The 24,724-nt window shown below is 32.3% G+C and overlaps 4 protein-coding genes across 8 annotated transcripts; 1 reads left to right on the top strand and 3 right to left on the bottom strand.

The window, feature by feature from the left end:
• Positions 1 to 1,160: 1,160 nt before the first annotated feature.
• Positions 1,161 to 4,014, bottom strand: LOC118037159 (uncharacterized). Its single transcript, XM_035043067.2, has 4 exons — positions 3,798 to 4,014; positions 3,534 to 3,665; positions 2,644 to 3,045; positions 1,161 to 2,046 (listed from the first exon to the last, which is right to left on the bottom strand). The coding sequence occupies exons 1-4, from the start codon at positions 3,908 to 3,910 to the stop codon at positions 1,908 to 1,910; spliced, it is 786 nt and encodes a 261-aa protein (XP_034898958.1). The 5' UTR covers positions 3,911 to 4,014; the 3' UTR covers positions 1,161 to 1,907.
• A 1,719-nt stretch (positions 4,015 to 5,733) lies between these two features.
• Positions 5,734 to 6,631, top strand: LOC118037160 (uncharacterized). The gene has a single exon (XM_035043068.2). The coding sequence runs from the start codon at positions 5,818 to 5,820 to the stop codon at positions 6,400 to 6,402; it is 585 nt and encodes a 194-aa protein (XP_034898959.1). The 5' UTR covers positions 5,734 to 5,817; the 3' UTR covers positions 6,403 to 6,631.
• A 2,583-nt stretch (positions 6,632 to 9,214) lies between these two features.
• Positions 9,215 to 13,497, bottom strand: LOC118037161 (silicon efflux transporter LSI3-like). 4 transcript variants are annotated; one of them, XM_035043070.2, is made up of 3 exons: positions 12,267 to 13,496; positions 11,956 to 12,145; positions 9,215 to 9,710 (listed from the first exon to the last, which is right to left on the bottom strand). In XM_035043070.2, exons 1-3 carry the CDS (start codon positions 13,149 to 13,151, stop codon positions 9,445 to 9,447), a joined length of 1,341 nt encoding a protein of 446 aa, XP_034898961.1. In that variant the 5' UTR covers positions 13,152 to 13,496; the 3' UTR covers positions 9,215 to 9,444. The 4 variants fall into 4 exon arrangements, with proteins under 4 accessions (XP_034898961.1, XP_034898963.1, XP_034898962.1 ...); XM_035043072.2 differs by lacking the exon at positions 9,215 to 9,710 and adding an exon at positions 9,847 to 10,025 and having other exon boundaries at positions 12,267 to 13,497; XM_035043071.2 differs by lacking the exon at positions 9,215 to 9,710 and adding an exon at positions 10,078 to 10,534 and having other exon boundaries at positions 12,267 to 13,494.
• A 2,903-nt stretch (positions 13,498 to 16,400) lies between these two features.
• On the bottom strand, positions 16,401 to 22,354 carry LOC118037162 (silicon efflux transporter LSI2-like). Of its 2 annotated transcripts, XM_073405773.1 has the most exons (4): positions 21,669 to 22,354; positions 19,804 to 21,121; positions 19,490 to 19,679; positions 16,401 to 17,047 (listed from the first exon to the last, which is right to left on the bottom strand). In XM_073405773.1, the coding sequence occupies exons 2-4, from the start codon at positions 20,986 to 20,988 to the stop codon at positions 16,776 to 16,778; spliced, it is 1,647 nt and encodes a 548-aa protein (XP_073261874.1). In that variant the 5' UTR covers positions 20,989 to 21,121; positions 21,669 to 22,354; the 3' UTR covers positions 16,401 to 16,775. The 2 variants fall into 2 exon arrangements, with proteins under 2 accessions (XP_073261874.1, XP_073261873.1); XM_073405772.1 differs by lacking the exon at positions 21,669 to 22,354 and having other exon boundaries at positions 19,804 to 21,335.
• Positions 22,355 to 24,724: the final 2,370 nt, after the last annotated feature.

Genomic DNA, 24,724 nt, shown 5'->3' with positions numbered 1-24,724 from the left:
AGTGGAAGTCAAATATATAGTGAAAATATAGAACACGTAATTATACTAATACTCATAGTTTATTTTATATTAATTATTCATATATACACACAATGAACTAACGACTTCTTTTTATCGAAATATATATTACATAGATATGAATTATTATTTTACTATGAATATGTTTATTCTACTCTATACATTTAAAGTAGCGGGGGTATAACTCACGCCCTTCTCTTTTTATAAGAATAATGGAGGTATTTTTTTTAATTTTTTTTAATATTTAATTTAATTTAATTTAATTTAATTTATTTAATTTTCAATTTTTGATTGCTTTTGAATTAATTTTTATAATTTATTTTGGTTTGTTTTCAATAAGATTATTCATAATTTTCTTATAATTTGGTTTGTGTTTGATTTTGTGAACACTTGTTTTTTTTTTTTTATCATATAATTAAGTAAAATAATAGTTATAAAAAGTTATTAAACTTAATGAAGTCCATAACTCAGGTTGCATATTTGACAGGTTAAGCTACAAAATCCAAGTCAATTTAATATATTATTATTTTAATATTAAAAAAAATATTATCTTGATTTTTTTAAAAAGTTAAACAATATTTTTATTAGTTTTTGAATTGTTTTTAAACTTGTCAAATCAATTAAAAATCTCAATAACTCTAATTTACATTATTATATGTCGAAAATTATTTTAATATTATATGTCCCATGTTTAAATAATCGAATAACTTAATAAATACTTTCTTATTATATAATTCACCGTTCCATTTTGACCATACATATACTGCCATGAAACAAAGGCAAGAAAAAAAGAACTTGTTTGAAAATTATGTACATGGATGAGCTACTGTGACGGTATCTTAAAGCTTTTAAAATGCTCTGGCTCGTGTTGCATGCAAGTCCTGCTGCTTTCCTAAATTTATTAATATAAATTGACAAGGTTGTCAGCCCTTGGGGTCTGTCATTGAATAACGAGTGGAATCAGTAGCTGCACAGGCAATTTTCTTCTCGGTGATTTGGATAGCAACTGGAAAGAAATCCTGTGGGAGCGTCTCAGTCTCTGTGAATAATTTGTCCAAAATTACAGTAAAATTTCTTCAGCTGGTAATTCGAAAGGGCAACCAGCGGCAACAATGCTTGTCTAACAAAAATGGAGATAGTCGTGAGAAACATAGAACTTCCTTGTATTGAACTGTTCTGATGTTGTAAAAGCTTCATGAACAGCTTTAACATCATGATTTGCCATTCAACTTTAACATATCCAGTCGAAGCTTGGGTTAATATCTATGGATTGCCATCGACTTGCAAGAAAGGGTGCATCAGTGACAAATGATGCAGATAATATTGACACAACCAAACTGATATGCATCTCCTAACAACATGGGATATAGACTCTGAATAATTTATAAGAACGACAGAATGTGCTCTCTTGATTTTTTGGAGAAAAAAGAACCCATTAAATCACCAGTATGTATTATGGTTCCCATCTCCATTGACCGACCAATCTCCAAATCTGGCTGTTTCATTCTGTATTCTTTTGCACGGTGAGTTTCCATCATTGTGGCTACATTGGTGACGACAAATTTCTAGTTGAAATCCACATGTTCAGGTAAGCTCAAACACATTGGCATCCAGATGCTAAAAAGATCTTAGGCTGTATACTTTACAGTCTGGGCTTCTCTTCTTGTTGACGAGGAAATAGAGATCAATGAGCACAAGAAGACATGATATCATCCACCAGAAGCAGAAGCAACAGTTGCATGCCATGCATACTGTATAATCTTTGCATAAAAGTCAAAGATCTCCGAGCCTTAGGAGGCATAATCCCATGCAAGGCTCAGTTAAACCTCAGTTATCCTCTGGCATCCTGTTATCCGCTGCTGAAGCCTCTAGTGCATCCTTTCAGAAATTCAGGGTAAAATGGGGAGCTCCACCCTCTTGAAGGAAAAGAAGCTGACACGCCCATGATCTACATGACATAACTTCAAAGGAATCCCACCACATTGTCTCTCAAGAACTTCACTTTTTGCTTTGGCAGGTGGACTTCCCCTGCAAGGTAAGGCAAGTTAAACAGTATCTATACAAATTAAAATGAGAAATAGATTGGCATTAAAATGGAAACAAACTAATGAGATGAGACGCATTAGGGCTTGATATGTTATGATCCTGGAATTCCTCTAATTAGCATCCAGATTGCAACATATATTTGAAGGACTTAGTCAGCCTTTTTCTTTTTAAAAGTCATCACTTATCATCAGTGTGCAACTTTTGCAAATGACAATGGACTTCTTGGATCTCATAAATTACAACAGACTTCAGAGGGAAGCTGTGTTTATTTGCAACCAAACAAATTTCCAACAGCAAAAAAATTTCTAGCATGGCAGTTAACAGCCTGCACAGCAAACCATGGACACAACTCTTATGAAGTTATCCACTAAAGTAAGAAAAGCCTAAATGATTTCCAAGGGTTCTTTTACATGAAAATAAAAGGTGGAAGATATGATGAGCACAAATAGAGTGATAGGATTTTCCTTAAAATGCAGTAATATGAGAGAAGGACAAACAAAAAGTGATCAAAGAACTTCAACAATCAATCACCTCTAAGGAAAAGGTTTTCAAATTATTCAGGTTTACTATCATGCTTACCGAACTAAACATAGCAGAAAGGCTGGATCACCAGGTGAAGACTTTCTAAACTTGCTATTTGGAAGATAAACGTCAAAATTTAGTCTCAGTTCATCAACTTGCAAATTACTGAGCATCTGCACAGCGCAAGTAATGCCGTTCTCTTCAGCACCTTCAACCCTGTTGTTTTGAATAGTCCCTTGAGAAGAACAAGGTTTGCTGTTATTCTTAACACCCTTAATACTCCAAGGAACCCCATGACGCCCAACAACGTAACCAAGAGACTTCAAGTGTTTATATACCTCAAAAAGCTCCCAGCTGCAACCATTCCTTTCTTCAGAAATCTTCTTGTATATGTCTTTCAATGCAAGACACTCATCATTGTCATCCATAACAAGCAATGCCCCTATTTCGGCCAAAAACCTATGACAGAAAAGGTTATTCACCAAAAAGATAATCTAAGAAAACTAAGACAATTTCTCAATTCTTGTGTTTTTGTCCTTATAAACCATACTTATAAACATACAACTTGTTTTGTTTCATTGACTGTTGCAAAAAAGGAACTAAACTTTCAAGCCTTCACTTAGCACATCCATCTATCTATATAATAATCCCTAAGAGAACAATCTTTACCAAAGATTCTTCCTTGGAATCACTTCTAAAAAAAACTCAACCATTGAATTAGTGATTTCAACCGGAAACTCCCACAAATCCTGCGGTTTTAACTTTTCAGGTACTGATTTTCAGTAAAATTAGCCATTTTCATCTTAAAATTAAGCTTAAAGGGTCTGCCTAACCAGGCTTTAAAAGCAGTAATATTTACAGTCAAATGGATTATACCCACTATATGACTATAAGAGGCACAAAAAAAACTTCAAAGATACTTTTTTTCCCATTCTTTAATCACTTACAATGTCTCCTCAATCAAGCAAAAAGTCTTGCCATTACGAACAATCCCAGTAGTAATCCACATTTTCCCTTTCTTTTCAATAACTTCAGCCATTCCCATCTCAACATTCCATTTAGCCTTTGAAACATCACTCCTAGTAACAAAAAAATAATAATCAATCTTTAGAACTTTAAAACAAAAACTCACTTCATTAAACTGCATAAACAATCAAGTTTTTCAATTTTTGTTAACAAAATCAGATTTTTTGTAGGTACTGGTATCTTACCTGAATTGCAGTTTGGATAGACAAGCAGACGTGGAGTAAAAGTCTTCATCGTTGAACTGGTCAGTGTCGGTCACTTCTCCTGAAGATGATTCCCAATCATCCTCCGCATCCATGGCGATGTTCTTGTGTGGCGGCGGCGCTACGCGGTATATTTCTGCTTTGTGGTGGAAGTAAGAAAATGTCAGCGTTTCAATAGGGCCTCGTGTCTCTTATCTGACTATCTGGGCCAGTTATGGCTTCTTCTTTTTTTCAATTAATTATTTTTATTCAAATAATTATTTCCCTTTTTTTTTTTATCAGAAGTTAATTCTCAAAAATGTTTTCCATAGTTTTTTTTTTTTTGGGAAACTTCATATGACCTTTGCTACTAACCCATTCATAAAAAAAAGAGAAAATTATTTCTCTTAAAAGAAGAATGCAATTTTTTTTTTTATTATAAATGATAAAAGGTAATAATTATATTGCATTCATTTACTAATTTAAAATAAAAACCATGATAACAAAGACAATAAAAATATTTTTACCTGTACCTTCTATCTTAAAAATAATAATTTATTTAAAAACCATCTAAAAAAATATGTTTATTTCATGTTTTTATTTTTATCACTTCAATCTAATATATTTTTAATATATATAATAATGTTGCTCATAATTAAAATAATTGAATTATTAATAGATGAGTATGGTAGCATTACAATTTTATTTATTTATTTTTCAAGTTAAAAGAAAGACAAAATATGATCAACTTCCCCCCCCTCCCCTCCCCTCCCCTCCCCTCCCCAACACACACACACACACACACACACACACACACACACACACACACACATATAAGAGATTATATTCTATATTCTTCCTTTTTTTTATTCCATGATAAAATAACAATTTAAAATTAATTCTTATATAATAAGATTAAATCCATCTTTTCTGAAAAAAAAATAATAGATACTAAAATTAAAGTATTTATAAAATATAATCTTTTCCGATCAAAATTTAAATAACTTATGATAGTTTAACTCATTTCACATATCCATCCACCTCCGCCAACTAATATTATTTTTTCTTTAACAATTTTTTTTTACAAGTACAACAATCTATAAGAGCATCTCCAATGAGAGATGCTATTTCAAAGATGTAAATTGATAAAATAGCATTTTCAATAGTATATATATAGTTTTTTTTTACCATGTGTATTCCAATAAAAAAAAGCCATTTGAAAAGCCAATTCTATTAAAATAGAATAAATAAGTGTTTTTTTTTTAATGATTTTGATGTTATTTTTTTTCCATATGGCTAGATTTAATTGGTTTATTCTTTTGTTGGCTCTACTTTGTTAATTTTAGCTCTTTTGAGAGATATGTAAAAATAACATTTGTGGAAAAAAAAACACATTTTAGCATTTCATTTGACTTTCTCTTGGAGTATGAAAAACAAGTAAAGAAAACTTTCTTATTTTTGGTTATTCATTTAGCAACTTCATTGGAAATGCTAAAATACATAAATTTCAAATTATGAACTCATTATCTACTGCCATCAAAACTATTAAATCAATCCCCACCAATAACTTAGTTCAAAGTTTGAAATAGAGTTAAACGAGTTAATTTAAACTGATTTAAATTATTTTAAAATTAAATTATATATTAATTACATTACTGGTTAATTTAAATTATTTTTTGAGTCACTTGAGTTTTATCGATTAATTATCATCTATTTTTTTTTTAAATTTAAATTTAAATTTAAATTATAGATTGATATGTTTAGTTAGATTTAATAACAATTTGTTAGCATTATCTTCTATTAAGAAGAGAATGAAAAAAAAGAAGAAAAGAAAAGGAAAGTTGATTTATTTCAAAACCGTTTTTCTCTCTCATTTATTATTTTTCTCTCCCTTCAAATAAATAACCCCCTTTGCCTGCTCTTTCTATATTTCCTTGTACTTCCCAACAAGAGCATAAAAAATCAACCAACTCTTCTCTCCTAGACTCTCTCTCTCTCTCTCTCTCTCTCTTCTCTTTCCTCCATGGCACCCTCGAGACTCCTTCTTGCCCTCTCAATCCTCCTCTGCTTCCTCTCCTTCTCTTCCTCAGCAAGACCCTGCAAAACCCTTTTCATCTCCTCTTATTCTGTCTCCTACAAACCCCTTAACCCTTACCCTAACGACCCTAACCCTAACAACCCATCTTCTGGGTTCTTGATCGTAACCGAGATCCAAGAGGCCTCACTCTCCGCCTCCTCCCTGGCGCTCATCAAACGCAGATTCATCCCGTTCGTTTCTAGCAATAATTATGAAAATACCAACAAGGAAGCCACTCGCCGCGACGAGGTGGGGTCGGTTTGGGATGGATTTGGGAGCTATGACTTGAGCTCGTTGCGCGATCGTACTAAGGATATTCTTAGCGTGGTTGTTGCTTTGCTTTTTGGTGTCGGTTGTGGTGCGCTTACAGCAGCTACAATGTATCTGGTTTGGTCTTTGTTTTCTCCATCGCAGCCGCGTTATGATGATTATTTTGATGGGGATTTTAGTGATGATGAGGAGGAGGATTTGAAGAAAATTGGGTATGTCAAGATTCCTGAGGCAGAGCAAGTTAAAGGCGGTTCGGTATGAGGGAGGTTGGTGATTTCTTGATTTGGCTCCGCGTATATAGTAATCAAGAAAGTAGTAAATTCGGTGTTTGTCAAGTGTTTAATTTTATCTATGATTATGTTTTTGATGTGGATTATTGTTATTGAAGAACAGATTATGATTGTGATGTCATTAAGGTGTGTGTTGCTGTTATTGCCGAAAGGCTGTGACTTTTATTATTATATAACACCAGTTGACTTTCGGGCGTTAACTCTGTGTTTTCTGTTGATGATTTGATGGAATGTGGCTTGGTTTTTAGGTTTGTAGAGGAGAATTTGATGAATTTTAGGCTCCTGCTGACATTGCTGTTTTGTATGATTTCTTCGGCTAATGTGTTTGCGCTAGTTGTTTAGTATGTAGCTTTCATGTTAATATGGAAATGGAATTGATAGGATTAGTTACTGACAGAATACAAGAAAACTTAATCTAGTAAACTACGTTGAGCATTGCAGGGTGGTGAAGTAGGCAATGTAGCTTTTGATCACCGCAAGGTCCCTGTACTGCTATTCCTGCTGAAGCTTTATGTAGTCAATGACTGAACCTTTAGATTTTTCATGTCCACTATCATATGCTTTCATCATCTGAAAGCTTAAAGATGGGAAATTGTTTTAGGTGTTACTGGTGGAGCTGGTCCCTTCTCGTTAGAGACACTACTGAAAAGTATGTAGCAGAGGAGTCCTGAGAGCTAGAGGCTGCAGCATATTCCTGTGTTAATTCAAAGATGTTTTGTGGGCAATGGTTTTGGTGCTTCATTTTCTTAGTTGACTTGCGTTTGGCTATGCCACTTTTCCATTGCACTCATTCATTTGGTTAAAGGTGCTGGATCATTCTAAGAGAGCCTATAAATTAGAGCTGCTATAGAAGTCTAGTCCTTGAAAAGCATCATAGTTATGACACAAGTTTGAAATCAAAGCTGCATTCTTTGAATGTCACTGAAATCCTGTAGATGTTTGTTGTTTTGAATCGTGGAGTTGAGCAAGTTAGCTAAGGAGTTGGCATGGTCTTATAAAGAGATTAAAGCTTTTGCCTAGTGGAAACATTATTATTTCTGTGGTTAAGAGATGGCCATCTCTTTTTGCTATCATTTGCAGCTATATGATCTGTTTATCTTCACACCATCTCCATAGTACAGTACCAATGCTCAATGGTACAGCCTGGAATTGGAATTTTTAAATAATCTGGATCACCTAAACTTAGCCCCCCATCTAGCAATGCCCTCCTTTACCAGTCAGATATATATTGCAGCTTCCCAAGCTGATGCGTTATATCAAGAGCATTAGTCTCACGGTTCTTTGCACTCAATGAAAAGCTTTTTAACACTTTGATAGTTTAGACTCATGTGGTGGCTTCGAGGCTTGAATGAGTAGAGTTCATATTGTGTCCATCGTCTTTTAAGTTAATTATTTTGTATTGGAACTCAATGAAGATCTTAGGATTTTGCAGTGTCCCCTCGCTTTCTCCCCTTTTAACCATTTGATTCGCTTTGTTTGAATAGATGTTAATAGCAAGATGTTCACTTACTGGGCTCTACCTATTTAGTAAATGGCCTGGATACATAGCGGATTTCAATTACAAGATGTCCACTGCCACGAAATATAGAACGGATAAAAACAAGGGTTCTAAAGCTCTAATATTAGATATCTAAGTGCTAGAGAAATTTAAAGAAAATTTTAGTATTTTATAAAATCTAAATATGAATAAAATAAACTAGATATTTTTATTTATACTATTTATACTTAAAATCCTCTATAAAAATGATTTTTAATTAAAACTAAAATCTTCATAAAAGGATTCTTAATTAAAACTTAACTATCTAATATAATCTATTTAGCATTAGAATTTTTAAATAATAAGATATTATTTAAATTAAAAGTCCAAAGTGAAATAGAAAAAAAGAATATAAATATAATTTTAAATAATAAAATACTATTTAAATTAAAAATCCTTAGCTAAATAGAAAAAAAGTGCCTCTATATTGCCAACTTTAAAATTTATACTACCAAATATATTTTAGTTGTTTAATTTTTCTTTCAAAATGCGAAAAGACCTACTTGTCTCCGAATAATATAATAATGATCATTAGATCTTATGGAAAGACCATACCGCCCCTAATAGACAATTTAATGTTTTTTTTTTTTTTAAGGAAGGGTAAAACCACCATTAAACTTTCCAGTGAACAATGATTCTAAATCTAGGTGAACAATCTTTTTCCAAAAACATTGCTAAATATAAATGCCAGTAGATGCTTATTCAAATGATTTAACATAATATGTGTTTATAATCTAATCTAGTAGTTAACTCAGTTTAAACCCAATTAACAATTTGGATGGATTAATTTATAAGTTGGTGAGTTGATCCAAGTTATAATTTTTTTTATATATAAAAATTTAAATTAATGTTGTTTTAGTAAGAAAAAAAAAATAAATTCAAAGTAAAACCTAGTTCAAGCTAAGCTCTGAATGATAGGTTATTGAATTGAGTTGTTGGGCCGGGCCGAATCGAGTTTTATAAGGTTGTTGTTAACTCATAATGAATTCCTACTTGCCATAACTTAATTTTTGAATAATAATAATAATAATAAAATAATAAAAAATAAATAAATAAATAAATAAATTGAAATTTGGGTCAAAACAATCTAAATTGAAAGTTTAGGGACTTAATTAAACTTTAGATTAGTTTCATTAATGAAATCAAGCGCTTAATTGAAGAATTGATAAATTTGGGGACTTAATTAAACTTAGAATTAGTTCAATTAATGAAATTAGGGGCTGATTTGGGTTACAATTGCAAGAAATTAAAGTCCAAGGGCCAATTTGTAAATGGAGTTAAAATAAAGGGGTCTAATTACAATTTATCCAGGGGCTTAATTACAAAATTGCAAAACTTCATTCAATGACCAAATCGAAAATAGCCATTTGAATTGTGAAAACGACGCTGTTTCAAAGAAGACTATTCATCTTCTTCATTTCACCAAACCAGGGGAAAGAAACGCCCCTGCCAGCTGCCCACGATGCAGCTCCAGCATTAACAACGGTCGGTCGCCTCATCATCTGGAGGCGACCACATGGCATTCTCTGGCTTTATAAAAGCCAGAGAAGGGCCATAAACGAAGGAGGGAGGAAAACAAAAAAAAAAACAGAGAGAACACGGACGGGAAAACCAGTAGAGAGAGAAGAAGACAAAAAAACTACACAGGGACAGGGGACGAACGAACAGAAGAGAGAAACAAAGGGTGAGACCGTTGCACTTCGTCTTCAGCAGCAACTCCAGAGCTCCATCTTCAGCAGTCACTGCACAAGAAACAGGGCATTCAAGGAGGAAGAACACAGAGACACGAGCAAAATACAGAGAGAGCAACGGAGAACACAGGACAAACACCGAACAAAAGAAAAAGAAAAAGAAGCGGAAACAGAGCGAAAGACAGACCTAGAGAGAAACAGAAAGAATAGGAGAGACGAGAGAGGCAGAAGAAAAACAAAAACACAGAAAGCAAAAAACAGGGAGAAGGAAGAACAGAGAAAGAACTGGAGGGGAGTAGCATCGACCCGCCAGCACACCATCGTCAGCTTCTTCCCCAGCAAACCAGGTAAGTTGCTTCTCTTCCCCTGCATGACAATCACACTGTTCACTATGAAATATATAATTACCTTCCTCCTGTAGCTAGAAAATCCAATCCCCTCTATTTTCCAATATAATTACCTTCCTAGGCATGAAAAATGTAAAACATAATTCCATCTTTTGAAATCCGAGTTAGAGTGACATGGAATTAAAAATCTAATTACAAGTAGAAAGGCCTAGAACCCTATATAGATACAAAGAAGAGCCCAATTCAAATAAATCCCTCAAACAGCATATCAATATACAAGAGCTAAGCCAATAGCAGTGACAATAAGCGTGGAGGGGACTCCAAACTTCAAATGGCTCCAAAAGGTGATAGTGTAACTGGGATGGGCACGAAGAGCCTGTTCACACATAATTAGGTTTGCGGCGGAACCTATTAGCGAGAGGTTCCCAGCAACTGTGCTAACCCATGCCAGGATAAGCCAAGCTTTCTTCTCTTCACCAGGAGATATTGCCGTGGCAGAAGCTACTACCTTTGCTCCAAGTAAAAGAACTTGTAAGCCAAAAAGTATAGATTAGGTTGTTTAGTTTATCATATATATATATATATATATGGAAAACATGTTATAAAAAAAGTTACAAAGATACTAACATGAATAGTAATTAAGTAATTTTTGTTTAGAATTATCAAGAAATTTAAAAGAAGATTGGTTGCGTATTGATGACTAATGAATGGACAAATCAAAAGAAAAGAACTTTAATTAATTTCTTAGTATATTGTTCTAAAAGAATTGTTTTTTTTTTTTTTATAAAAAAAATAGTAGATGCATCAGAGACCTCAAAGATGCTGTGTTGTTGTATAAGTTGTTTAGAGAGATTGTTTTATTTGTTGACCTGAAAATATCATGCATATGATGACTGATAATATTTCTAATTATGTTGCTGCTAGAAAGTTGTTGGTGGAAGAATTTCCTTTAATATTTTGATCTTCTTGTGCTGCTCACTACATCTACCTCATACTCCATGATATTGGTGCTCACTACATCTACTTCATACTCCATGATGTTGGTAAGCTACAGTCAGTTTGTTTTATTGTTGATCATGCTTTTAGTATTGCAAAGTATATTTATAATCATTGATATTCATTACATTTGATGTGGAAGTTTACTAGAGAAAAACAAATACTTTGGTCAGCTCCTACTTGTTTCGCTACTAATGTCATTACTTTGCAAACCATTTTAATACACAAAGATAATTTGAGGGCTATAGTAACATCTAGAGAATGGGTCTCCTTGCTTATGCTAAAGATAGGCCCCCATTAAATTGTTTAGTTTATCATCATAAAAACACACACACACACATATAAATATTTACAAAGATTCTAACATGAATAGTAATTAAGTAATTTTTGTTGAGAGTTATCAAGAAACTTGGAAGAAGATTGATTGCAGATTGATAGCTGATGATGGACAAATCAAAAGAACTATATTTAATTTCTTAGTATATTGTTCTAAAAGAATTGTTTTTTTTTTAAATAGTAGATGCATCAAAGACCTCAAAAATTACTGTATTGTTGTATAAGTTGTTTAAAGAGGTTGTTTTATTTGATGGACCTGAAAATATTATGTATATTATGACTGATAACACTTCTAATTATATTGTTGCTAGCAAGTTGTTGGTGGAAAAATTTCTTTTAATATTTTAATTTTTTTTTGCTGCTCATTGCATCAATCTTGTATTTTAAGATGTTGGTAATTTATAGTTAATTTGTTCTGTTGTTGATCATATTTCTAAGTATTACAAAGTATATTTATAATTATTGATATTCATTGCATTTGATGTAAAAGTTTACGGGAAAGAAATAAATACTTTGATCAGCTCCTAGTTGCTTGCTTTGCTATTAATTTTATTACTTTGCAAACCATTTTAGTACACAGAGATAATTCGAGGAAGAGAATCAGGGCATCAACTTACCGGTTGGTACATTCGAAGCAACATTTGAGAGAACAAGTATTACAATGGCCAGCACAGCAATCCCGCTAGCATGATCGATCCGTGCATGAGGCTCCATCAAGTTCCAGAAACTGCTAGGAATTCCTGTTCTATTGAAGCCATAAACCGTGATAAACATTCCACAAAAGAATACCAGAACAGAGTATGAAACCTGATCCAAGCAACTAAGGATAAGTAGATTTTTACTCAATCGAATACTGCATGTAAGTATTACAGTTGATGAAAAGACATTTAGGAGAAATAGAATTTTTGTGAAAGACCTGTTGATTTACCTTCTCTAGGCAAGGCCCTGCATCTTTGAAATCAAGAATCACAAAAATGAGGGCTGTTGTGAGTGCTGTCCAAGACATGTCCACACCCATTAGAAAAGCAACCAGCATTCCAACAGTACCGAGGTAAATACACAACTTCCATGACAATCTCTTCCATCTATTCAGCTGGCCTTTACTTTCTTCAGCGGACTGTTGCGGCCCGGACTCTGAATCTTCCTGAACAATCAATTCATCCAATGCATCTTCTTCTTCCTTAACATCAGATAACAACTTCCAAAACATGCATATAAGAATTAAAGCATTCACAAAGACACCCACAAGCACCGCGGGAAGAAGTCCCAATACGAATTCCCCAAAAGAGATGCCACTCTGAATAGCAATTATCAAGTTTTGAGGGTTGCCGATTGGAGTTGCAGAGGATCCAATATTCGAACTTGAAGCCAACCCAAGCAAGAAAGGTTCGGGTCGAATATTGTTTTCTCTAGCAATCTTTAATATGAACTCAGTGAGAAAGAAACATGCGGTGTCATTAGTGAACAGAGCACTTGAAATGGCAGAAACAATGCAGATCCGGCAGAGCATGTCCTTCGCACCCCAACTCTTCCATGAGAACAAGACTCCCAAGTGCTTGAACATGTCTGCTCTTTCAAGATAGATGCTTACAACCATGGTTCCAAAGAGAAGGCCCAGTACAGGGAGGTTGATGGCATCATATGCTTGCTTAGGGGTGATGACTTCGAAGATAACCATAAGAGTTGCCCCGAGGATGGAACCTGCTGTCCTTCCAATGGGTAAGAAAGGAACTGCTGGGAAAACTGCCAAAATCCAAAAGATTGCGAAGGCAACTGAACCTAAGACAACCTTCTTAAACGAACCCAGAGCCATTTCTGTAACTTACAAGATTATGCTTGTTTGTGAGCGACCACTTGGCACACCTCCACCTTTGCAACTTCAGATAAATTGCTGGCTCTGAAAGAAGAAGATATCACCCTGTAGCTCAACCCGTATTTGCAACCAACTGAGAAAAGAGTAAAACTACAAATTTTTTAAGAGCTAGAGATGGAAGTTATTAAAAAAAATTTTTAAAAAATTCCAAATAGGATTGTGGAACCAGAAAGATAAATGAGTTCATATGAATATTTCCAAGATACGTTTAAAAGACGCATCAGAATAGAGGCTAAGGAAATGTATTGAAGATGCTGGATATTCTCTCTTCTGAAGCAGTCAAAGCAGCCGAAGACGTTTCAAAGCAAGCAAACAATTTCCAACATTCCATGCTGAAAATCTAATAGTTTTTGAGCAAAAGGGAAATGCGTGGTCCTAGAGCACAGATCTTTTTGCTAGTTGATAAGGAGTTACGATCATTCAAAGCCAGCGGGAAGTATCCTACTGAGACATCATATAACAACGTAAGAAGTTTAGGACTTGTGTGTGCAGGTAAACCTACGGGGTAAATTATTTAGAAGTTCTATTTACCAAAAAACTGCCTAAGAGACTCTGCATACCTGATCCTTGTTTTGATCCTCGTAAATCACCAACACGTACATGGCTTTTCTTGGCTTGTAAGCTTCCAAGTTTTATGCTATGATATTTGTGTCACAGTTTTTGACATAGACGGGGCAAATGATAACCAGATTATTACAAGTCAAAACTCTCCATAATTATAGGGGAGCACCTAAAATATTCAATTTTTACTTGTCCAAGTCTTCATTTTTTTAAATGTATTAAATATATTTTATATATTTTTTAAAATTTATTTTTACATCAAATATGAAAAATAAACATAGGAATAAATAATTTTTTTAAAAAATTCAAAAACCTTTGAAAACAAAAATTAAAAAAATCATTACAATAATATCTAAATAATATCTGTTTTTTTAATAGTTGTGACTGCAAACATTCTTCGACCCATTCTTCTACACATATTATCATTTGTCTTTAAAAATTCATTAACTATGTTTTTAATTCTAACACAACTAACATTGAACCAACATGTTTGAAACAATGATCTATGTTATAAAAAATAGTATACTTTACTTTCAAACATTTTCTTTGAAATGTTTTTCTTTTAAATTTGAGTTGCTTAGGGGATAAAAAAACAAATATATCATTTTCACTTTAAAATCTTGTTAATGATAACTGTCTTGAATCAAAAACACTAAATTTTTTTTAACCATGTTTCAATGAATGATATCTCCAGAGTGCATGTTTTAACAAAAATGTTTTGTGGCAGAATGATTCATTAATTATGTTTTTTAATAATTTATGTGTTCGGGTTAGCTTATGTGTACCTTGACTAACCCCACGAGTTTTAACATGTAAGTCTCTAGTAATCATTTGAACTCGTGACAAGGTAAATCTAAGACTTGATTTATGGGTTAAGTGATAGATAAATTTAGTTATAATAATTTATAAATTCTAAATATGAATAAAACTAATACATATTTCTAATACTACTTAGCTATTAAGAAAGGGTTTTCTAATTGGCAAAACTAAAATCCTCAATGAAAGGATTCCTATATTAAAACTTAACTATCTAATATAATCTATTTAACATTAGGATTCTTAAATAATACAAAATTTTAAATAGAGGGAAAGAAGAAAAAAAGGTGAAATAAAAGAAAATCTACTAACAATTTTAAATAATAAAATGCCACTATCCTAAAAGAAAGAGAAAAAAGATTCTAAATACATGGTGAAAAAGGCACAATATTTTTGACTTAAAGCCTTTATGATCTTTGATTGCATGAAATTTTAACCTAATAGAAAATAGGATTTTCAGATTTGTTTCTTAAAATTTGTGCTCGATCCAACAGTTGAATTTTTATACTTGATTTACCAAACTACATCTTGAACTCCTTTTAAATTCTTTATATAAATCTTAATCACTAATGAAATAATGTAATAAACATTATTATATCAAGAATAAGAAAGAAATTTCCACACCAGTTTCTTTTACTTCTGAAAAACTTGTCCTGAGTTATCTATAAAAAACTGAACTCTTCCATTTTAAAGTAACAAAAATATAACATTATAGCCAATATATTCATGAAGTACCATGTCTTTGAACCGTGAACTCCAATATTTAATTTATAATGTGTGCATACTAAAATACAATTCATATTAATATTATACTTTATGTTTCTATGAAATTAACTTATAGCTCCTTCCACATTCTTTTGTTTCAAACTTGAGTTCATCCATGATCTCCAATACTTTAACCATTGTAAGTAAAGAAACTTCAAGATAATCTTATATAATAAGACCATTGACCATATATTTCATTTTTTTATTGAAAGATCTTCAGATACTACAAGATACTCCTATTTCTTCTTTATTATTAATTGACATTGACAAGTAGAGTATTATTAACAACATGTTTGTGTCATTGTTGTGATGTTGAAACTATCTGCTTTTAAGAAAAAACACCATTAAACTTTAGTGAAATAATAACAATCTAATTGCTTATTTACTCATATTTATAATCTATAAACTAAAATTAATGATTATTCTTGCCAAGCCGGAATTAAAGACATACCATACAAGTTCTAAAGTTTAGAAATTCTATTCTCTAGCATAATAAAGCTGTGTGACAACTATTGTCTATGGCTTGGATGACCTTGTTAAAATAAAGTTTGTGCGATAATTCACTTTTTGAGAAACCTTGTTAAAATAAAAGTAAACTTCCAATTCTATTAACCATTTAATAAATGCCTATCATGAAATGTTAATCCATCAAATTCAAGAATATGTATGGGGTTTGGCCTGTCTCAAGGTAAATTTCTAGGCAAGTTAACTTATTTAACGATCCTTGTTTATGAAACCCAATTAGCTGAGTTGGATTTGTTAATGGTTTAAGTAATCAAAACTTCCCAATTTTTTATGGTTTTTTTATATATAAAAATTTAAAATAATAATATATATATTTTTTTAAAAAAAAAAACTAATTCAAAGTAAAACCTAGTTCAAGCTAAGCTCTATATGACGGGTTATTGAGTTGAGTTGTCGGACCAGGCCAAGTTTACTTAGGGTGTTGTTAACTCATAATGAATTCCTACCCCGTTTGAAATTGTACTTTCAATCTTTTTGCCACCCACATTTAAGATGAGGTATGCAACTATCACTATATAGGATATGAAGGTCATACCTGCTTACATATAATGTTTAAAGACTATTAATTACTAATGATTTTTTAGTATGACACTGCTTACATTATAGGATTGTGAGTACTATCAATATCAAATTGTGACAACTTTTTTTGGGCTTTTATTGCTTAGTATACACAATTGTAGTGGAACATAGTATACAAATAGAAAATCATTTCTTTGACACCATCTGTTCTAAAGAGAAGTTCACTTCTTCCTAGGTAGGAAAAAAGGAAAACATAATTCTATTTTTGAAAATCTGAGTTAAAGTGTCATGTGCTTAAAAAACCTAATTACAAATATAAGGGTTTAGAACCCTATAAAGACCCAAAGCCTAAAGAAGAGCCCAATTTAAATAGGCCTCTCAAACATCATAGCAATATATAAGAGTTAAACCAATAACAGTGACAATAAGCGTGGATGGAACACCAAACTTCAAATGGCTCCAAAAGGTGATATTGTAACTAGGTTGGGCACGAAGAGCTTGTTCACACACAATTATGTTTGCGGCAGAACCCAATAGCGAAAGGTTTCCAGCAACTGTGCTAACCCATGCCAGGATGAACCAAGCTTTCTTCTTTTCACCAGGAGATATTGCAGTGACAGAAGCAACTACCTTTGCTCCAAGCAAAAGAACTTATAAGCCAAAAATAAGTAGAGATTAGATTGTTTAGTTTATCATTATAAAAACATATATATACAAAGACTATAACATGTATGCTATTTAGGCAATATACCTATGTTTAAATAAAAATATAATTATTTATTGAAACACTTTAAATAACAAAGCTTTTGTTATCATCAATAATGAATCATTCGTCCTTTAGACTTTATTGCTTTTCTCTTGGTGCAAAATTTATTACAATAAGCCTCTATAATTCAACATCATCTTATTTAGATGCATTTCTAAACGAAATCTTTGAAACAAAGTAGATGGACTCAATAATCTCTTATGAAAATAAACCTAAGCTCTAGATTTGGAAGGAATGTAGAAGTTTAAAAAATAAGGAGAAAAACCACTATGATTTGAGGAAAGGAAGAGTATCTAAAATTAGGAAAAAATGTTGTCTTGAACTCTTTCTTACCCCTATTTTATAATTAATTTTTGAAGCTAAAAATTTAAAGAATTAATTTTGCTTTTCTCCCCTCTAAAAACTTAGGTGCCATTTGAGCTCAATATTAACTCCTAACTACCTATTATATAAACACTATGAAAATTTTGTTTTTTTTGTAATATGAGATAAATGTTTTTTAAAAGATTTTGAGTTTCACCAAAACATGCAAACCAAAGGTTCTTTGAAATAATTTCTCATTCATCCATAATTTGTTTAAATTCATGTTAATATTCTATATTAAAGAGTATATGATGGAGATTAAATTCCAACAAATTTTTAATCCCAAAAGTAAGTGGATTCCATTTTTAATTTGGCCTTAAATGTGCCCATTAGCCATGTTCTTTAAATAAATTTTCAACAATCCCCACATTAATGAAAATTATCTTACTAGTTTTATTATCTTACTAGTTTTAAAATGACTTGAATATTTGCTGAGATATATTGATTCGATAGATCACTAAATTAAAATAAATAACTTTTGACTTTGAACCTTTCTTAATGAAATACTATCAAATTTACTCAGCCAAATAGTGAACATGATGTCTTAGACTATTTAGCCTTTTATGTAAACCAAAAAATATAGTACTCACATAGTTGTCTACCTAATGATTTTGTTTGGTTCTTAGTGTTGTGTTTATTTTGGCCTTGAACAACTCTTACAAACTTCTTTTTTTCTTGTCTACTAACAACAACTCTTTCAGGTTATTTCATGTAAATCTTTTCATCAACGTCATCATTTTAAAAAAATTATTTTAACATCCATTCAATGTATTTCAAGCTTGTTGATAACTGCAATGACTATTAATATTCTTATGGAAGTTATTATTGATACAAGTAAATATGTATTAAAATAATCCACACTTTCTTATTGTCTAAATCCTTTAACAATAAGCCTGGCTTTATATTTATTAATAGTATCATCAATTTTCATCTTCTTTTTGAAGATTCATTTATGGCCTAATAGTTTTACTTCCGGAAGAAAGATCCACTAGTTCTTATATATGATTATTCATAATGAATTCTATTTTACTATTGACCAATTCATTCCAATAAAAAGCTTTTAGATAGAACATTGCTCAAGAGTAGGTCCACAGTTCATTTTCCAACAAATATGTTAGAAAATCAGATCAAAGATTTTGGTCAGTTTTATCATTTTTACTCGAGTTAGATTCGATAATTTTCTTAAGTGAATTATTTTCTTATGTTTCTTTAAAGGGAAACACATATTGTCATGTCTTTAAATAATCCATTAACCATGTTTTTAATTCCAACACAACTAACATTGAACCAACATGTTTGAAGCAATGATCTATGTTATAATATGTGTTAAAAAATAGTATACTTTACTTTCAAACATTTTCTTTGGAATGTTTTCTTCAAAATTTAAGTGCTTAGGGGATAATATATATATATATATATATATATATATATATCTTTCACTCTAAAGTATTATGATGGTAACTAGTTTATTTGTTTTTTCCTAGAAGCTAAAATTCCACACCCAAAATTTTGTAATCACGTTTCAATGAGTGATATCTCTTCAAAAATAAGAAAAGAGTGCATGTTTAGGTTGAATAAAAATTGTTTTAAAATGTGGTTGGTTAGAATTTCAATATAAAAAAGATAAATATAAAAATGATAGACACATCGTCTGGATGAAAAAACAAAAAACAGAAATATAAAATAAATATATCTCTAGAAACAATTTTAGATTAATTTTTATCTTTTTAAAACAGAAAGTACAAGGAGACATGGTCTTTATGTCCTTGTTATCTCTGTCTTTTTTATTTTCGAGACAGTTACCAAACGTATCTTAAACTTGCTCCCTTGATCAAGATTTCTCCCTGGATTGTCTACCATGAAGTGATATGGTAACTGGAAATTACTATTGCCCTTCTATAAGACTCCAAAGCCGTAGTGCTGTAGTAAAATCAAAGGAAGAGAGATCAGGGCATCAACTTACCAGTTGGTACATTCGAAACAACATTTGAGAGAACAAGTATTCCAATGGCCAGCACAGCAATCCCGCTAGCATGATCGATCCCTGCATGAGGCTCCATCAAGTTCCAGACACTGCCAGGAATTCCTGTTCTATTGAAGCCATCAACCGTGATAAACATTCCACAAAAGAATACCAGAAGAGAGTATGAAACCTGATCCAAGCAACCACGGGTAAGTAGATTTTTACTCAATCGAATACTGCATGGAAGTATTACAGTTGATGGAAAGATATTTAGGAGAGGAGATAGAATCTTTGTGAAAGACCTGTTGATTTACCTTCTCTAGGCAAGGCCCTGCATCTTTGAAATCAAGAATCACAAAAATGAGGGCTGTTGCGAGTGCTGTCCAAGACATGTTCAAATCCATTAGAAAAGCAACCAGCATTCCAACAGTACCGAGGTAAATACACAACTTCCATGACAATCTATTCCATCTATTCAGCAGGCCTTTACTTTCTTCAGCGGACTGTTGCGGCCCGGACTCTAAATCAGTCATCATCTTCATGGTCCTCTGTACTCCACCCCTTGAAAATCTTTCCTCCATTTGCTCTACTAATTCGGAAAACATATTATCAGTTGCCTCCTTTTTTGGAAGGATTGGTTTCGTCAGCTCAATTTCACCACAGGAATCACTGCACATATCCAATTCACACAACCTCTGGGAGTTCACATGTTCTGCAATGGGATCATATTCGTGAGATTCCAAAGATTTGGGAGATGACATGGTAGCAAGCGAAATCTGATGGACAGCTGAATCTTCCTTAACAATCAATTCATCCAATTCATCTTCTTCTTCCATAACAATCAATTCAACTGCATCTTCTTCTTCCTTAACATCAGATAACAACCTCCAAAACATGCATATAAGAATTAAAGCATTCACAAAGACACCCACAAGCACCGCGGGAAGAAGTCCCAATACGAATTCCCCAAAAGAGATGCGACTTTGAATAGCAATTATCAAGTTTTGAGGGTTGCCGATTGGAGTTGCAGAGGATCCAATATTCGAACTTGAAGCCAACCCGAGCAAGAAAGGTTCGGGTCGAATATTGTTTTCTCTAGCAATCTTTAATATGAACTCAGTGAGAAAGACACATGCGGTGTCATTAGTGAACAGAGCACTTGAAATGGCAGAAACAATGCAGATCCGGCAGAGCATGTCCTTCGCACCCCAACTCTTCCATGAGAACAAGACTCCCAGGTGCTTGAACATGTCTGCTCTTTCAAGATAGATGCTTACAACCATGGTTCCAAAGAGAAGGCCCAGTACAGGGAGGTTGATGGCATCATATGCTTGCTCAGGGGTGATGACTTCGAAGATAACCATAAGAGTTGCCCCGAGGATGGAACCTGCTGTCCTTCCAATGGGTAAGAAAGGAACTGCTGGGAAAACTGCCAAAATCCAAAAGATTGCGAAGGCAACTGAACCTAAGACAACCTTCTTAGACGGACCCAGAGCCATTTCTGTAACGTACAAGATTAAGCTTGTTTGTGAGCGACCACTTGGCAGACCTCCACCTTTGCAACTTCAGATAAATTGCTGGCTCTGAAAGAAGAAGATATCACCCTGTAGCTCAACCCGTATTTGCAACCAACTGAGAAAAGAGTAAAACTACAAATTTTTAAGAGCTAGAGATGGAAGTTATTAAAAAAAATTTTAAAAAATTCCAAATAGGATTGTGGAACCAGAAAGATAAATGAGTTCATATGAATATTTCCATGATACGTTTAAAAGACGCATCAGAATGAGAGGCTAAGGAAATGTATTGAAGATGCTGGATATTCTCTCTTCTGAAGCAGTCAAAGCAGCCGAAGACGTTTCAAAGCAAGCATACAATTTCCAACATTCCATGCTGAAAATCTAATAGTTTTTGAGCAAAAGGGAAATGCGTGGTCCTAGAGCACAGATCTTTTTGCTAGTTGATAAGGAGTTACGATCATTCAAAGCCAGCGGGAAGTATCCTACTGAGACATCATATAACAACGTAAGAAGTTTAGGACTCGTGTGTGCAGGTGAACCTACGGGGTGGGACCGTTTTCAGATATTTAAACACTGTATCTGGAAATTAATAGCATGCAAGACAGAAGTGAAGTTGACATATTCTCCAGCTAAGAAATACTGCCTTAAGAGACTCTACATACCTGATCCTTGCATGAACGCACACTCTTGATCCTCGTTACATCACCAACACGAATACATGGCTGTAGGAAAATAGAGTCACCATATGAGCTTGGCTTGTTAAGCTTCCAACTTGTCGACAGGGAGTCTTAAAGCTGCTGCAGGTTCCCACTGAACAATCTCTTTGGAGCAATTATGTAAGCTCACAGTTACTCTGTCAACCTAATTGATCACTGGAGTTCTGTCTTGCTCCAAAGAAACTCAAAATGGAACGAAGTGAGATTAGCAAGCAAATTAAATCCTTGGATAAAAGATAGTGAGAGGTTGGGGATTTGCTCTCTACACTTCCAATGCCGGTAAGCCCAGTGCGGATTTATATACAGGGAAAAACAAGAGAGTAAATAAATTTATGTCATAAGAGGAAGACTATAAAACGAGAATACGCCAAGAAGAAACACATACAATACAGTTACTAAGACTAATTAGGTACTGTTTTTAAAATTGTTTTTTTATTTATTTATAAATAAGTAAAAATATTTTTTATATATTTTTCAAAATTTATTTTTGATATTGCGGCATTAAAAAAATTTAAAAAACACATAAAATAAATTAATTTAAAACAAAAAAATTTAAAAATCTTTATAAACAAATTAAATCATAAAAACAATCACTACAATAATATCTTAATAATATTTGTTTATTTTAATGATCGTGACTGGGTTTTATTCTTATACCCGTTCTCTACGCATATTATCATTTGTCTTTAAATGATTCATTAACTATGTTTTTAATTTCAACACAATTAACTAACATTTAACCTACATGTTTGAAGTAATGATCTATATTGTTAAAAAAAAGTATGGTTTACTTAACTAACTATGTTTTCTTTGAAATAATTTTTTTTTTTGGAGATAAAAAAACAAAAATATCTTTTTTACTATAAAAGTCTTGTGATGGTAACCAATTTATTTGTTTTATGTTTTAAAATGTGGTTGGTTAGTATTTTAAGATAAAATAAATTAATATATAGAAATAATAAATATGTACATGTTTGGATGAAGCAACGAAAATAAATATATTTCTAGAACTGTTTTGAAGTGAATTTTTACTTTTTTTTTTAAATAAAATGATAAAAATACATTCTTTTTTTTTTTACTATCCTTTTCTTTTCTATTTTTAAGACAATTACCATACAAATATACAATATTTTAAACTTGCTCCCTTGAACGAGATTTCTCCCCCCACCCCCAACCATACCCTCTCCCCTCCAAAAACAAACAGAGGTACCAGATGGAGACCTCAGTTGTCTACCATGAAGTGATATTAACTGGAAATTAATATTTCCATGAATACGTTTACAAAGACGCATCAGAATGAGAGGCTAAGAAATGGATTGAAGAAGCTGGATATTTTCTCTTCTGAAGCAGGTCAAAGCAGCTGATTTCAAAGCAAGCAAGAAATGAAAAGCTTCTGATGTAAAAGCAAAAAATATACATCTTTACCAGTCAGATGTAATTGCAGCTTCTGATGCATTATATCAAGAGCATTAGTCTCACGGTTCTTTGCATTCAATGAAAAGCTTTTTAACACTTTCATAGCTTAGCAGGCTCATGTGGTGGCTTCGAGGCTTGAATGAGTAGAGTTCATATTTTGTCCATCTTCTTTTAAGTTAATTATTTTGTATTAGAACTCAACGAAGATCTTAGGATTTTGCAGTGTCCCCTCGCGTTCTCCCCTTTTAACCTTTTGATTTGCTTTGTTTGAATAGATGTTAATAGCAAGATGTTCACTTACTGAAATTTTAACCCAGTAGAAAATAGGATTTTCAAATTTTTTTTGTTAAAATTTTAGCTCAATCCAACAATTAGATTAAAAATTATACTTAAATTACCAAACTAAATCTTGAACTCTTCTTAAGCTCTTTAAAATCTATACATCTTAATCACTAATGAAATAATGTAATAAACATTATTATGTCAAGAAAAATGAATACATTAGTTCCTTTTACTTCTGAAAAACTTGTTCTCAAATTATCTATCAAAAACTGAAATCTTCTATTCTAAAGGAACAAAAATATAACATTGTAACTAATATATTCATGAAGTAATACGTCTTTGACTTGTGAACTCCAAAATTTAATTTATAATGTGTGCATGCTAAAACATAATCCATATTAATATTATAATTTATATTTCTATGAAGTTCACTTATAGTTTCTTCCCATATTTTTTGCTTCAAACTTGAGTTCATTCATGATCTTCAACGCTTTAACCTTTGCATGTAAAGAAACTTCAAGATAATCTTTCATAATATATATCTTTAGAAGAATTGTTAGAAATTACCATGTACTCCATGTTTTTTTTTTTTGCAAGTTCTTCACAATCACTAGAAGATACTAATTTAGGAGCCTTCTTGTTTTCTTCTTTACCATTAATTGATGAAACATTAACAAGTAAAATAGTAGTTGTAGTAATATTGTTGTTGTCGTTGTTGTGATGTTTAAATATCTGCTTTGAAAAGAAGACACCTTTTCTATAATTTTCTTACTTGCTATTTTGGAAGGTTGAACAAAAAGCAAATAATAACTATCTAATTGCTTATTTACTCAATATAAAATCTCTTTATAATCATCTTGTATAAACTCCAAAATCAATGATTGTCTCAAATCTTGCCAAGTTAGAATTAAAGACATACCAATGCGAGTTTTAAAGTCTAGAAATTCAAACTACCATTCTCTAGCATCATAATAAAGTTTGTGTGCAACAAGCCCTACCTTTTAATGATATGGAACCTTTTTGAAATAAAAGTAAACTTATAATTCTATTAACCATTTAATAAATATTTTCTTCAAAAATCTCCTATCATAGAATGTATAAAGAACCTAAGCGACAAGTCCTAAATTTTATCATTCTGAGGCCTGGATATCCCTTAGAACGTGTATGATTAATCAACCCAGAATTCATTGGTGATTCCTAAGTGAGTTTTCTACCAACCTCACTTCTCTTTTCTTCTACGCTATTTATTTTCTACATATTCCTACATCTTATAATTCTTTCCATGCTGAAATTATGAGCCATAC

This window comes from Populus alba, chromosome 17 (genome assembly GCF_005239225.2).
Source record: "Populus alba chromosome 17, ASM523922v2, whole genome shotgun sequence".
Taxonomy (NCBI): Eukaryota; Viridiplantae; Streptophyta; class Magnoliopsida; order Malpighiales; family Salicaceae; genus Populus; species Populus alba.
This window is presented reverse-complemented; position numbering and strand designations above follow the sequence as displayed.

Excerpts from the sequence above, each read along its gene's own strand:
- LOC118037161 (XM_035043070.2), bottom strand. The coding sequence starts at position 13,151 with ATGGCTCTGGGTTCGTTTAAGAAGGTTGTCTTAGGTTCAGTTGCCTTC. Across the intron at positions 12,146-12,266 it reads CAGGGCCTTGCCTAGAGAAG|GTTTCATACTCTGTTCTGGT; the intron begins GTAAATCAACAG and ends TGCTTGGATCAG. Across the intron at positions 9,711-11,955 it reads TGCTTCGAATGTACCAACCG|TGACTGCTGAAGATGGAGCT; the intron begins GTAAGTTGATGC and ends TTTCTTGTGCAG.
- LOC118037159 (XM_035043067.2), bottom strand. The coding sequence starts at position 3,910 with ATGGATGCGGAGGATGATTGGGAATCATCTTCAGGAGAAGTGACCGAC. Across the intron at positions 3,666-3,797 it reads CTATCCAAACTGCAATTCAG|GAGTGATGTTTCAAAGGCTA; the intron begins GTAAGATACCAG and ends TTTTGTTACTAG. Across the intron at positions 2,047-2,643 it reads TTTCTGCTATGTTTAGTTCG|GGGAAGTCCACCTGCCAAAG; the intron begins GTAAGCATGATA and ends CTTACCTTGCAG.
- LOC118037160 (XM_035043068.2), top strand. The coding sequence starts at position 5,818 with ATGGCACCCTCGAGACTCCTTCTTGCCCTCTCAATCCTCCTCTGCTTC.
- LOC118037162 (XM_073405773.1), bottom strand. The coding sequence starts at position 20,988 with ATGGCTCTGGGTCCGTCTAAGAAGGTTGTCTTAGGTTCAGTTGCCTTC. Across the intron at positions 19,680-19,803 it reads CAGGGCCTTGCCTAGAGAAG|GTTTCATACTCTCTTCTGGT; the intron begins GTAAATCAACAG and ends TGCTTGGATCAG. Across the intron at positions 17,048-19,489 it reads TGTTTCGAATGTACCAACTG|TTCTTTTGCTTGGAGCAAAG; the intron begins GTAAGTTGATGC and ends TTGGCTTATAAG.